At 34.9% G+C, this 12,501-nt stretch overlaps 1 protein-coding gene across 2 annotated transcripts in view; it reads left to right on the top strand.

Annotated features, from left to right (window-relative positions):
• LOC145686458 (uncharacterized) overlaps positions 1–12,501 on the top strand; it is a 136,753-nt gene that overhangs the window by 3,491 nt on the left and 120,761 nt on the right. The window contains exons 2-3 of one of the 2 annotated variants that reach the window (XM_081759776.1): positions 7,179–7,315; positions 8,009–8,328. In XM_081759776.1, the coding sequence (XP_081615902.1) occupies positions 8,157–8,328 (172 nt within the window). In that variant the 5' untranslated portion in view covers positions 7,179–7,315; positions 8,009–8,156. The remainder of the gene's footprint in view (positions 1–7,178; positions 7,316–8,008; positions 8,329–12,501) is intronic. The other variant, XM_081759775.1, reaches the window with a different exon arrangement.

The following is a 12,501-nucleotide window of genomic DNA, read 5'->3' as shown; positions in this document are numbered from 1 at the left end:
TTTTTTTTTCCGCGAGCTTTCACGTCGAAAATGGCTTGAAACAAGGAGATGCGTTGTCGCCATTATTATTAAACTTTGTTCTGGAATACGCTATAAGAAAAATTAAAGGTAGCAACCAGGGCCTAGAGTTGAACGGTATTCACCAGGTTATGGCATATGCTGATGATGTAAATTAAATAGGGGATGATAGGAGAACAATAGAAAGAAACGCAGAGATCTTATTAAACGCTTCCAGGGACATGGGGTTAGAAGTAAATGCAGAGAAAACTAAATACATGGAAATGCGTACGGCAAATTATGGATACGTTAGAATGTTAAATAATACTTTTGATAAACTGGGTACTTTCGAATATCTAGGATCAATATTAACAGACGAAAATCATATTCACGAAGAAGTTAAATGTCGACTAAAAGCAGGGAATTCGTGTTACTATTCGGTTCAAAATCTCTTGTCGTCGCGAGTTCTGTCGAGAAATTTGAAGCTTAAAATATACAAAACGATAATCATGCCTGTTCTGTATGGTTGCGAAACATGGTCGCTTACTCTGAGGGAAGAACATAGACTGAAAGTATTTGAGAACAAGATCCTGAGATGAATATTCGGACCCAAGAGGAACGGGAATTGAGAATGGCGGAAACTTCATAACGAGGAACTACATAATTTATACGGTTTACCCAACATTGTTAGGATCATCAAGTCTAGGAGACTTAGGTGGGCAGGTCATGTAGCTAGTATGGAAGAAAGTAGAAACGCTTTGAAAGTCTCAACTGGAAGACCAATCGGAAAACGACCATTAGGAAGACCTAGGCGCAGATGGAAGGACAATATTAAGATGGATCTCGCAGAGATAGGAATACAAAGTAGAAACTAGATCCAATTGGCTAAGGATAGAAGTCATTGGAAAGCTTTTGTGAACGCGTCATCGAACCTCCGGGTTCCATAGGCCATAGAGTTAGTTCGCTTATTTTTAAAATTTAAACTAAACCAACCCATACCGTACACTAGGTGGACCTATGTTCTGACTTTCGGGGATAAAATCTTTGCCACGAACGCCGGTATTCTTGATACACTGACTAACGACTCTGCCAAAAGATATCTAATATACTGAAAAAGAACCTACAATTTTTAGATCCCCACTAAACGAAATTGTTTGCAGTCATTGACGGATCATTTTTGGAAGAGCTCATGCTAAATATTGAATTAGTTGCATCTATGGATAGTGTTCTACAGGTTCTGAAAGATCGTAATTTGACTTGGCAGAACCTTCCTGTGGGTGAACCAAGGTTGCCATTTACCCCAGACTAACATAGCTAGATTAATCGGGCGCTACTCCCCAGATCCCGCGCATTATGGGTCCGACACCATAAGAAGAGATACGATGTTTAAGAAAAGTGACAATTTATTCTTCCTGGCTCATTCTTGTTCGCTATTTTCAATATTTTCGCTAAAATTAAGAACAGTCCATAAATAACTACTACACATGAGGAAGTTCATGTGCGAAAGTGATGTAAGTAAAATACTTTTATCAAAGTGTCTATCGGTCATGAAAGTCACGAAAAAGGCACGAAATCAGAAAACGGTCATGAAAGTCACGAAATTTAGCTTTTGGGTCACGATTTTTTTTAACTGTTCAAATGTAAGTACAGATTGGAAAATTTTGTTCTATAAAACGTCAAAATTCACCACCAAAAATGTATATGGTCGGCTTTAGACGCTACCAAATCGCAAGCAAGGTACGTTTCTATCGCATGAATGAAAATTCGGCCTTATTCGCACGCAAATTTGCTCTTGAAAATGTATGGAAATTTTATGATTTGGTAAAGAAAAGGTCACGAAAAAGTCACGAAATTTCACTTTGGAATTTTAGTAGACACCCTGTTTATTTGCCACGAACATAATTGTTTATAAACGTACTTTTCTTAAGAAACTTACGGGATCAGTTACCTTCTATATTCATTTTTCTCGAATACAAAAACTTACGGGATCAGTTACCTTCTATATTGATTTTTCTCGAATACAAAATTAATTCAGTTATACCGTTATGATTTCTATGCGTTATAGTATGTAGATTTTGATTATCACCTATTGCTAAGAGGAAGCTGAAGGTTGAGAAACATGTAGAAATCATTTCCAGGTCCAAACCTTAAAAATAAATAAATAAATCCTCATAGTCCCAGGACATGCCAACAGGCGGAATACTTAATAACAATAATTGTAAACTTATGCCAGTTTAAAATCAAAACAACAATGGGGTATATTTTAGCGTTCGGTGTAAGCCATTACACAACGTTAAAAAAATTCACCGCAACTACCAAAGTTTAATCTGCGACTGTACCAGGATTCCGTATATTTCGGATGAATTTGAAAAATCTAGTTTTATATTCGGATAAATACGGTAATAATTATTTACATGAAGTAATAATGGAGAAAATAAAATGCTCTTCGTATTTGGACCTTTCATTTAAAATTATCAAACACGTATGCAAGCGTTTTTTGATGTTTGGCCTAGAATGGAAGAAAAAGGATGGGAATAGTTCATTAAGATGACCATACGAGGCATTCGAATTACGTGCGAGACTTTGAGTTCATAGGAATACTCGATGAATGTACAGGAGGAAGAACGCTAATTATTGTAACTCCTTCCAAGTAACAATATAACAATATCTTATTGTTACATGTTGTACATTTAAAATTATATTTAAAAAAACAATTAAAATTTGCCAGAGTCGAGGATCTCATTATTTGGTAAGGCATACACAATTTATTTTTCAATGTCAGAGGAGAGGTCGAGTATCTTTTAACCTAATTCTTCCATTACATTTTAAGTTTTTTTTTTTTTTTTTTTCCGGCAAAGTGCTATTTTACATTTAAAAACTTCGAAACAAATGTACGAATTAAATCCTCACACTGATTATTGTGGGACCTCACATGCGCTGATACATACGCTCATTCAAGTCTCCCTCTGTCAGTAATGAACGCTGAAGCTGTTGCTTATCGCAGAGAAGCTGAAAAACATAGAAAATGCAACAACCTTCTCGAAAATTTTGTTTTCACTCCAATCGCTATTGAAACCAGTGGTGCTTGGAGTTCAAGAAGTCTTGAATTCATTAGGGAGGTAGGAAGACACATTTCTTGTGTTTCCGAGGAAGTTCGCTCCACATCTTATCTAATACAGCACATATCTGTTTCTATCCGACGTGCTAACGTCTCGTCGGTCCTTGGCACTTTACCTCCTGGAAAGGAACTGGATGACGTGTTTGTACTCTAATAAGTATACTTTATATATATTAGTCCCTGGACAATAGGTTTTCTTTTGACATTATAATTATATATTTAAATTGCAATTTATATGAATGCAAACTCAGTGTAGTTACGTCACTTCCCATTTACTTCTAATTTTGTATTCTTGGAACACATGTGTAATAAATCATTAAATACGAAAAATAATTTTAAAAATTGTATAACAATAATTTAATATTATGTCTCTATTGCCTACATTAATATGAACATATATGTGTCAATTAACGTCTGAAGAAGATAACATTACGTTATGCAAACTGTTAGGAATTAAGTTTAATAAAGAAGTACATACTCTGGTCAGAAAAATATTAATTATTTAAGCTAAATATTGATGTAGTAATACGAGGAGAAGGTTGACACTTTTCTAGTCTAAAGCAAAAAGAAAAATGATATATGTCAAATGGGAAGAATAGTTGTAGGAGCAACGTTTAGACAATTAAGACTAGAAGTCAGTTTGCAGATAGGAGGTACATCTATGTCTGAAGAACGTGGAAGAGTGCGGGAATTTCTAAAGAACGTGGAAGAGTGTGCGGGAAGAATCTTGCGAATACTTTCGGGAAAGATACTGTTATGGTCTGTAATAAGTAAATAAGGAATTTGAACGCCTCAGTAGTATCGATGAATAGATACAGATTGAGAAAGATCTACAGCCAACGTAGAAAACTGAACAGTGGGTGTATTGGAGGATGTAAATGAGGTTGGAAGTCTCAAAGGGTGTATTATTTTCGCAGATCAATCCTGGAAGTTCAGATTGGCCTTGAATGTAGAACAAGTTTATGTGCGTGTTCCTGACATTCCTTAGCTGGAGATGCAAAAATCGAGGATTTCATTATTTTGTAGGGCATACACAATTTATTTCTCAATGTCAAACGGATTCATCGAGTATGTTTTAAGTAATTCTTCCATTATATTTTCAGTGACTTTATTTTTTCTTTTCCTTCAACGGCAAAGTGTCATTTTATATTAAAGTTCGAAACAAATGTACCAATCAAATCCTCACGCTTTATGTATATAACCTTAATATTCATGTGTACCTCACCTTTTATGTATATAACCCTAATATTAATCAGTGTTCAATATTTCGAATACACAGTACACTGGAAGCATTTCTCATACTCCGCTATATTGTTAGAGAAATTCTTTTTGGTAATGACAGCTCTTTTTTTTTTTTTTTTTTTTATCATAAAGCAGGGTGAGCAGTTCAGTTTTTCCATGTGAGGATTGTTTGACTGGTGCAACAAATGCCCACACTCTGTTATTTTATAGGCTTCGTAAGTGATTGGTACGTTTCGTTGTCGTGGATGTCTTGGAAATGTCAGTACAAAAGAAATTTCTGATACAGTATAGCTAGAATTATTTATGTAGCATATATGATACAGTTACCGATAATCGCTTTTCGACAGTGAAGAAATAAATAATTGTGTTTAATAAATAATAGAAGAAAATAAATTATACATTTTAATTCATTGTTTTATTTTACTTTATTAATATTCAATCATATTACATGAATATTATAATGTACCACGTGCTTCTGTGTACAAACAATGCCTATTTGTAAACATCACTAGAAATGTAAGGGCTCGGAAAAACCCGGCTGTTTTGGAAAAAAAAAAACTCGTTTTTTTTTCTGCTTTGCTTTTTTGTTTGGGAAATTTTGAGCTTTTTTCAAAATTCTGCTTTAAATTGATAAAGCAGACTCTGTTTCACTTCTCTACAACACAAAAACTCATTTAATAAGTGGTTGGTGCAGATAATAATGCAAAACCTCGGAAATACTATGAATTAGTTTAGAATCGGGAAAGTACCGAATTTGCTGTTAATGGATCATATGCGTAATAAACTATTCATCTGAGCGTGTGGTTTCCAAGGCTCTAAAATATGTAACAACCATCACGGTTTTCACAGTCCTGAAGGTTTCGGAATTTTTAACAAGAGGAATTCAACATATCATTACGGAACTATCCTTATATATATATATATATATAAACTACGGAACACATTTAAGCTAAGTCAAGCACAACTGCACAACAACCATGAATGAATGGTTAGCTTTTGCGCTTCTGTCTGGAAGTCTGGGATTCAGTACCGCACTCTATCATTCTGACAAGTTTTTTTTTTGTAATTTCATGTGTAAATGTAGAGATACTGCGTGTACTGTGAGTCCTGGCCGACTTATTTTCTTGTTGTTTTTAACCTTTTGGGGATTTACGGTACGAATCCATACCATGGAGTAGTGTTGTCTTTAAACGCTTATTTAGTTCATATAACACGTATTGAACACGGTTTTTTTTATTGACCAAGTCAGGCATGGACCAGAGAACACCCCAGATGCGTTTTGGAATCGGATGGTGGCGCCAAGTGGGAGCTAATGGGCGTGGCTTTTTCTCAAGGCAAATTTAAAAAAAAAAAAAATCTCGCCCTTAGTTTCCAATATATCAGATTGATATTTTGCATACGAATTGTTTTCACCTTTGAGTATTTCTCAATCTTTTCGGAGATCCCTACGTGAATCTGGGCCCGGGCCCGAGGGGCACAAATGTTCCAAGCGGGTGTTTTTTTTTTTTTTTCAGAAAAATATCCGGATTTCCCAAATTTCCGGCTTCAGGTGTACGATACGGACATATGAGTGGTACCGTTGGAAAGGGCTCGTAATACTGAAGAAAATGGCGTTTGAATCATGATACTAGGCCAGATAGTAATGACACGGTGAATTTTTAAGTATTAAAAAATTGACCACCTTTAGACTTTCAAAAAATTTTTCCGACCTTTCTTTACAAAATACAAGATTGAAATTTTGCACACGTGTATAATACGGACAAGTGAGTGGTAACGATGGAAAGGATGCTGTATTCTAAAAAAAAAAAAAAATAAAGTTGTGAGAATGAAAGTCTAAAATTTACCTCAAAAAGTGGAAATCCCAAAAGGGTAAATCGTTGTTATTGCTAATTACCAGCAGTGACGATTTGCGAAGGGGGTTAAGGTGAGGGGTATCTTTCGGACTAAAGCATGGTCTCCGAAATTACGAAATTTCTAAAACAAACGAAATATTAGTTATGCCTTTTCTCAAATTTCAAGCTCTCCTCAAATATATATATATTTTTTGGAATTTTTTAGAAAAAACATTAATTAGAAAAACCCCTCCCAAAATACTTTTCTAAATCCACCACAGATGATCAGTGTAAAATGGTCTTCAAGGTTGTATTCGGAAGTTTATTTCTGAATATACAAGAGGAACGAAATATTAGTGATCCCTGTACTCATAAATTTCAAGCTTCTCCCAAATAAGAAAAGGGATTTTTAGAAAATCCAAACATTAATCAGTAACACTCCTCCTAAAATACTTTTCAAAACCCGCTACTTATTATTTGTATTCAAGGTTGTATCCGGAATATTATTGCTAAATCATTGCTCAGCTACAGTATAAGAGATTAAGAGGTACGCTCTGACGGATATATTAAAAAAAAAAAAAAGTTTAACTTATGTGCTAGAAGCTAGAGTAGTAAACCCTAAGAAATGGAACACGGATGATTAAAAATTAAATGATGCACAGAAGAAAAAAAAATCAATAACTCAGAAGTTAAATAGCCTCTAAAATTGTTTTAAAATACTACGTACTTTTATGTACTGTAATTCATAAAGCACGTGCTCCATCGATCATGATGGTAAATTCCAAAGCGAAATATGGCATGTAGGTCATGAAATCTTACTTAACTATAGAATATACTATAAGAAAGTTAGTTAGATAGAAAAAAAATCATGAAGATGAAAAAGCCAAAATGTCCAAAATTTCCATTTTTTCCCAAAAATGCAGGCTTTTTTGTAAAAAAAAAAAAAATAAAAAAAGCCGGCTTTATTGCATCTCTAAACATTACCACAGGTATTTACGTCGGAGTACTACACACCACATGGAATTACTATAAGAAACACACGACGGACCTCCAGCATCTGCAAGTGACATGACGACAGGACAGCAGCAGCGCCACCTCCGCTCTGGGACGCCTATATATTGGACAGGTACCAGTTTTCTGGTCTTCCTCCTCTTGCTTGCCTAGAGTACTAGGAGAACCCTACTTCAAAGCCTGTAGTCTGATTCGAGACTCTTGGCTCTTTCTTTCCTCCTGGCTTAGCCTGCTTCGTGGCTCTGTGACTTTTATCCCCGTCACTCTTACTTTGGAGCATTGGGGTTATCTACGCCACTCTGCTTAGCTTGCTTCGGGGCTTTGTAGAGATCCTATCCACGACCACATGGTCTTGGGCTACCTAATTTCTACCTTACAATTAGAGAAAAGTGTTTCTGTAAATACTGTTGTTATTTGGAGGATTTTTATAGATAAACTGGTAGTAGGAGTCGATTCTGGACTCTGATTTTATTTGTTAACCTAGCTCTTCCTACCAGAAATTTTGCAATATTCAATCAAAAAAAAAAAAAAAAAAAAAAAAAAGACAGTTTTAGAGATTAATACTGCAAATAGTTCACCGTTTTCTGACCCGTTATTTTACAGATGTCAGGCTGATATAGAGACAAAATTTTAATGTTACCTATGTGTGCCTATCCTATTAGTTTGAAACAACATGAAAAACGGATGGTATAATCATCTTCTCTTGCATTAAAAATACATTTGCAGAGGAAATCAGTAACTAATCTAATAATATATTACTCTATTAATGATTTTGTTATGCTTTTAGCTGCGTATTCATACTTTTCAGTTATCCTGAGGTTGACGCTAATGCAGAGCTTAGTGATGTGCAGAAAGCTCACATCAAGGAACATGACCTTTGTAGTGCAGCGTATTTTGGTGATCATAAAGAGTTGCAACGGCTGGTGAATAAATGGGATGTGCAAGATACTATAGATATGAACTGCAGACCATTGCACTACGCAGCGCAAGCCTCCCAGTTGCAATGCATGAAAATGCTAGTAGAACATGGGGTACCAATTAACCAGTCAGACTGCCGCACATGGAGACCTCTCCATCATGCCATCGTTTCTGGGAGTGTCAGCTGCGTAGGGTGGATTCTAGAGCAAGGTAAGCTTAATGAAATTGCATAGTGTACAATTTTATGAAGCTCTGCTCATTTTAGTGGTGACAAATGAAAACCTTTTTGATTTTTTTCAAAATAAATATGATTCATGAAAGATTAATTGATGTATTATAAACTTTCATCCTAATTTATGTTTGTGTATGAACGTGTATTGTGATTGAAGAATCTTACAGTCTGAAGAAATTACGTATTATTAAATTAAGAAAAAAAATTCCTGGTGTCACACATCACAAAAGTTTATGATTGACCGTATTGGTTTTAGTTAAGTAATATTTGGTCAGCCGATTCCTATCACAGTTATTCCTTAATTTCTATATCAGAGTTTGCTACCTACAGTTCAGATACTTCCCTAATTGCCTTATACTGCTGACTCTGTAGTATTCTGAACACTCACACTGAATGGAACCATTAACCATTTGGCTACATAGGAGCACAAAACTGTTACAATACTTTTAACTGACCGAAACCTCAACACTTCCTTCTTCGACCCTACTGATGTATGCTGTATGACATAAGTTTTCTATTTAATTTCTGATTTGTATTCGAAAATGCTGCGTGTTTGTATGCAGGGTGGACCATTTATCTGTGAACACCAGGGATGTAATAGAGGGTATACGCGGGTATAGGGCGTATACCCACCTTAAGTTTTGGAAACTATCGTATAGCCACCTAAAATTTTGGAAGTATGTGGGTATACGCTACATTCGATTCATAATATACTGACTTAATTTTAAAAAAAAACTACTACTTTTCATGTACTGTGTTTCTCAAAAAAAAAACTAAACAGCTAGTTGTCAGGCAGTGGTCGCGAATGATGTCTAATTAAAAAAAAAAAAATGTTTGCGTTTTCGGGGTGTGGGAATCGAGTTTTCCGAGAATCGAAAGGAATGGAAAACATCATTCTGAACCTGAGTGGTTTTTCCTCAAGATGTCACATGCGTTGTCCTTACCTTCTGAAAGCTGACCTCTAGCACTATAATAAAATAAAGCCAAGGAAACTCTTAGAAACTCTTTTTTGTCTCTAAAGATCAATGGGAGATAGAGTTGAGTGGTGAGGGGGTAAGGAGTAGGGCGTATATCCAGGTGGTGACATTGAAGTTGTTCTGTTTTGACATACCAGCAATGACCACAGTTTTCACGCCCTCTTTGATCCAAATTCAAAGTCAATTGAGCAAGGATACAATTGGATACAATTTGAGCAAGGAAATACGGAATGGAACCAGTTCCTTTTCAGTCGTGTTAAGATGTTTCAAAAGAATGAGTCTTTACTTGAGTTCAAGGGTTAAGAGGAAATTAAATAATTATATTTGCGTCAAGAAATCGTTGGCCCTCAATAAAATAACAAAACAACGTGACCTATCGTTGGTCTAGTTGAAGGTTTCACCGTCGTTCCCAATACCATCAAATACAACAGCAAACTTCGGATTAGTACTGCTCATTTGTAGCCGCAATTGACATCAAAGAAAGGAGCGATTGATTTTCATAAATACTCAGCAGCTAGTACTAGTAGTAGTTTTTTCGCAATCAACTGGGCATAAACAACAGCAAAAAAGGATGAAGTAAAAATAAACATTTTTCTTTGTTGTTTCGTTTTCGTCCGGAAAAAAATATTTGAAGAAAGTTTGTTAACAAGAGGAGGTGGAAAACAAACGTCAGGAAAGATCGTGTCACAGCAGTCTTTGAACATTTCAGTAGAGCCGTTACTTGTAGTAGCCGAACTTCATTTGCTAAGTAGTGTTTAAACTTCATTTTTGGGTTGACGAATTAAGAGTTGCTTCGCAATTTGTAAGATGCCCAAAAAAGGTGTTAGAAAATTGGTTGAAAAGGAAAAGAGGCTATAGCTGTGTAAATTCCGTTGATGAAAATATAAAAGCAAATATAGAAAAATAGGGAAGAAAAATCCAAAGAACAAATTAATTTGACAGCTACTACTTCAGAAAAAGACAGGAGTACATTTATTTATTAATTTATTGATTTTACATATAAAGGTTGTTATGGTATCTCTTGATGACGAAGACTTAACAGGGATAAAGTCCTTCGTTAAAGACATTGCAAAGGAGACTAATTGGGACCTATAAGTTAGGCACTTTTCCGATATTTGTGTGGTGCGAATGAAGAAAAACTTGTCAAGATAGCTGATCTGCAAAGAGGTTTCCACACCTTCACAGTTTTATCATTATATTATTATTATTATTATTATTATTATTATTATAGGAATTTACACCTGTGTGAATAGCCCAGGATTAAATTTAGCTGGAAATAGCTGTGCGAGTAATTCTGTTTAAAAAAAATGATAGCCGGCCATCCTCACTGTTCTTTCCACGCTTTTCTTTGACATATTAACTAAATGCTGGAATAGTACCAAATTTCACAGAAGTAAATCCCCGCGCTAAGCGGATTTGCATATCCAAGCTCCTAACTACAGTATGAAAACATTTACGATCACTCCAACCCTAGTCATTTCACAGATTCAACCTGTTGTATATAAGTTATTGGGACGTAAAATTGAATGTAATTTATACGAAAAAGACTTTTATGCATTGCAAGACTTGTAACGTCCAAATATTCACCACAAACTTAGTCGTATCGATAATAATAATAATAATAATAATAATAAAGTGTGGAGCAGGAAACCACTTTACACAAAAGTCAAAAGAGGCTCAGTGAAGACATACGAACTGGTCGAGCGGTTTGGATCACTAGTCTATCAATCAGAAGTTTATGTGTTCAAACCCTGTAGGAAGTATTCGTTTTTTTTTTTTTTTTTTTTTAAGTGTGCTTCTATTTTCATAAGAGAACTGAGAACATTTCTTTGAATAAATCTTTGGCAACTACTTTTCTCTCAAATTCGATTAGAAGGGAACATTATATGAATTGCAAATCTAAAATCCACAGCTGAGAACAAAATATTAAGTATGTTCAATATTTCATTATTATCCTTTGGTTTGTAATGAAAAACTAATTATAAGCATTGACGATTTCAGAAGATTCTCCCCCAGTAATGGTCAATATATGAATGAGAGAAAATTGATAAAACATTATTAGTTCACTTTGCGCATGATCGAAGATAACTTATGGCCACGAAGGGGGAAATTTATGTCGAAAGGGTCTCAAATTCTCCCACAGGTCATGCCCTGAAATCATCACTGTTTGAAAGGTTTCCTTAACAAATAGAATATTACGTTTATTTCTCGTTCTACGTTTTGAAATGGAAGAATCATAATTTTAAAGAGAATTATAATACATAAGCATAAAGATTTATAGAATTAATGAAGTAAATATTCTTCTGTAAGTTATCGATTTCTAATCGTATTAAAACTCGAATATTCGTTTGCATCGCACTTTAAAGTAAATGCTCTCTATATATAATTCTTACTGGAAAGCATATTTAAAGGGTTTGAACACATAAACTTCTGGTTGATAGACTAGTGACCCAAACCGCTCGACCAGTTCGTATGTCTTCACTGAGCCTCTTTTGACTTTTGTGTAAAGTGGTTTCTTGCTCCACACTTTATTATTATTATTATTATTATTATCGATACGACTATAAGTTTGTGGTGAATATTTGGACGTTACAAGTCTTGCAATGCATAAAAGTCTTTTTCGTATAAATTACATTCAATTTTACGTCCCAATAACTTATATACAACAGGTTGAATCTGTGAAATGATTGGGGTTGGGGTGATCGTAAATGTTTTCATACTGTAGTTAGGAGCCTGGATATGCAAACCTGCTTAACGTGGGGATTTACTTCTGTGAAATTTGTTACATCAACTTATAATTAGGACAGCGTCCTTTTCAAATCCTTTTGTCTGACATTGTGTGTAAGGTTTAATAATGTAATAAAGAGTGATTGGAACATCTTTTGATATCTGAGAAAATGTCTGATCACGGAAACTGTAATCTACCTAGAATAGTCAGACTTGTGGGTTTTCGTATTTGCTTCCTCGGTTTTAATTTCTAAAAAGTCTTAGAAATTCAAATTTGAGTTTAAAAAGTGGAAAAACCTCATATTTTTAAGTTTACAACTTTATTTCTTTTAGGAAAGATAGGGGAGGGGGGCACTTTGTGTCTTTATCTATTTTTTTTAGGATGTGTATTTGTTTTATTTTATTTAACAATCACCAGATACAGCTAAGTGGTCATTTTATACTGGG

This window comes from Thermobia domestica, chromosome 5 (genome assembly GCF_964235325.1).
Source record: "Thermobia domestica chromosome 5, izTheDome1.hap1.1, whole genome shotgun sequence".
In the NCBI taxonomy this organism is placed as follows: Eukaryota; Metazoa; Arthropoda; class Insecta; order Zygentoma; family Lepismatidae; genus Thermobia; species Thermobia domestica.
The sequence above is the reverse complement of the archived record's forward strand: the minus strand, read 5'-3'. Positions and strand labels throughout refer to the sequence as shown.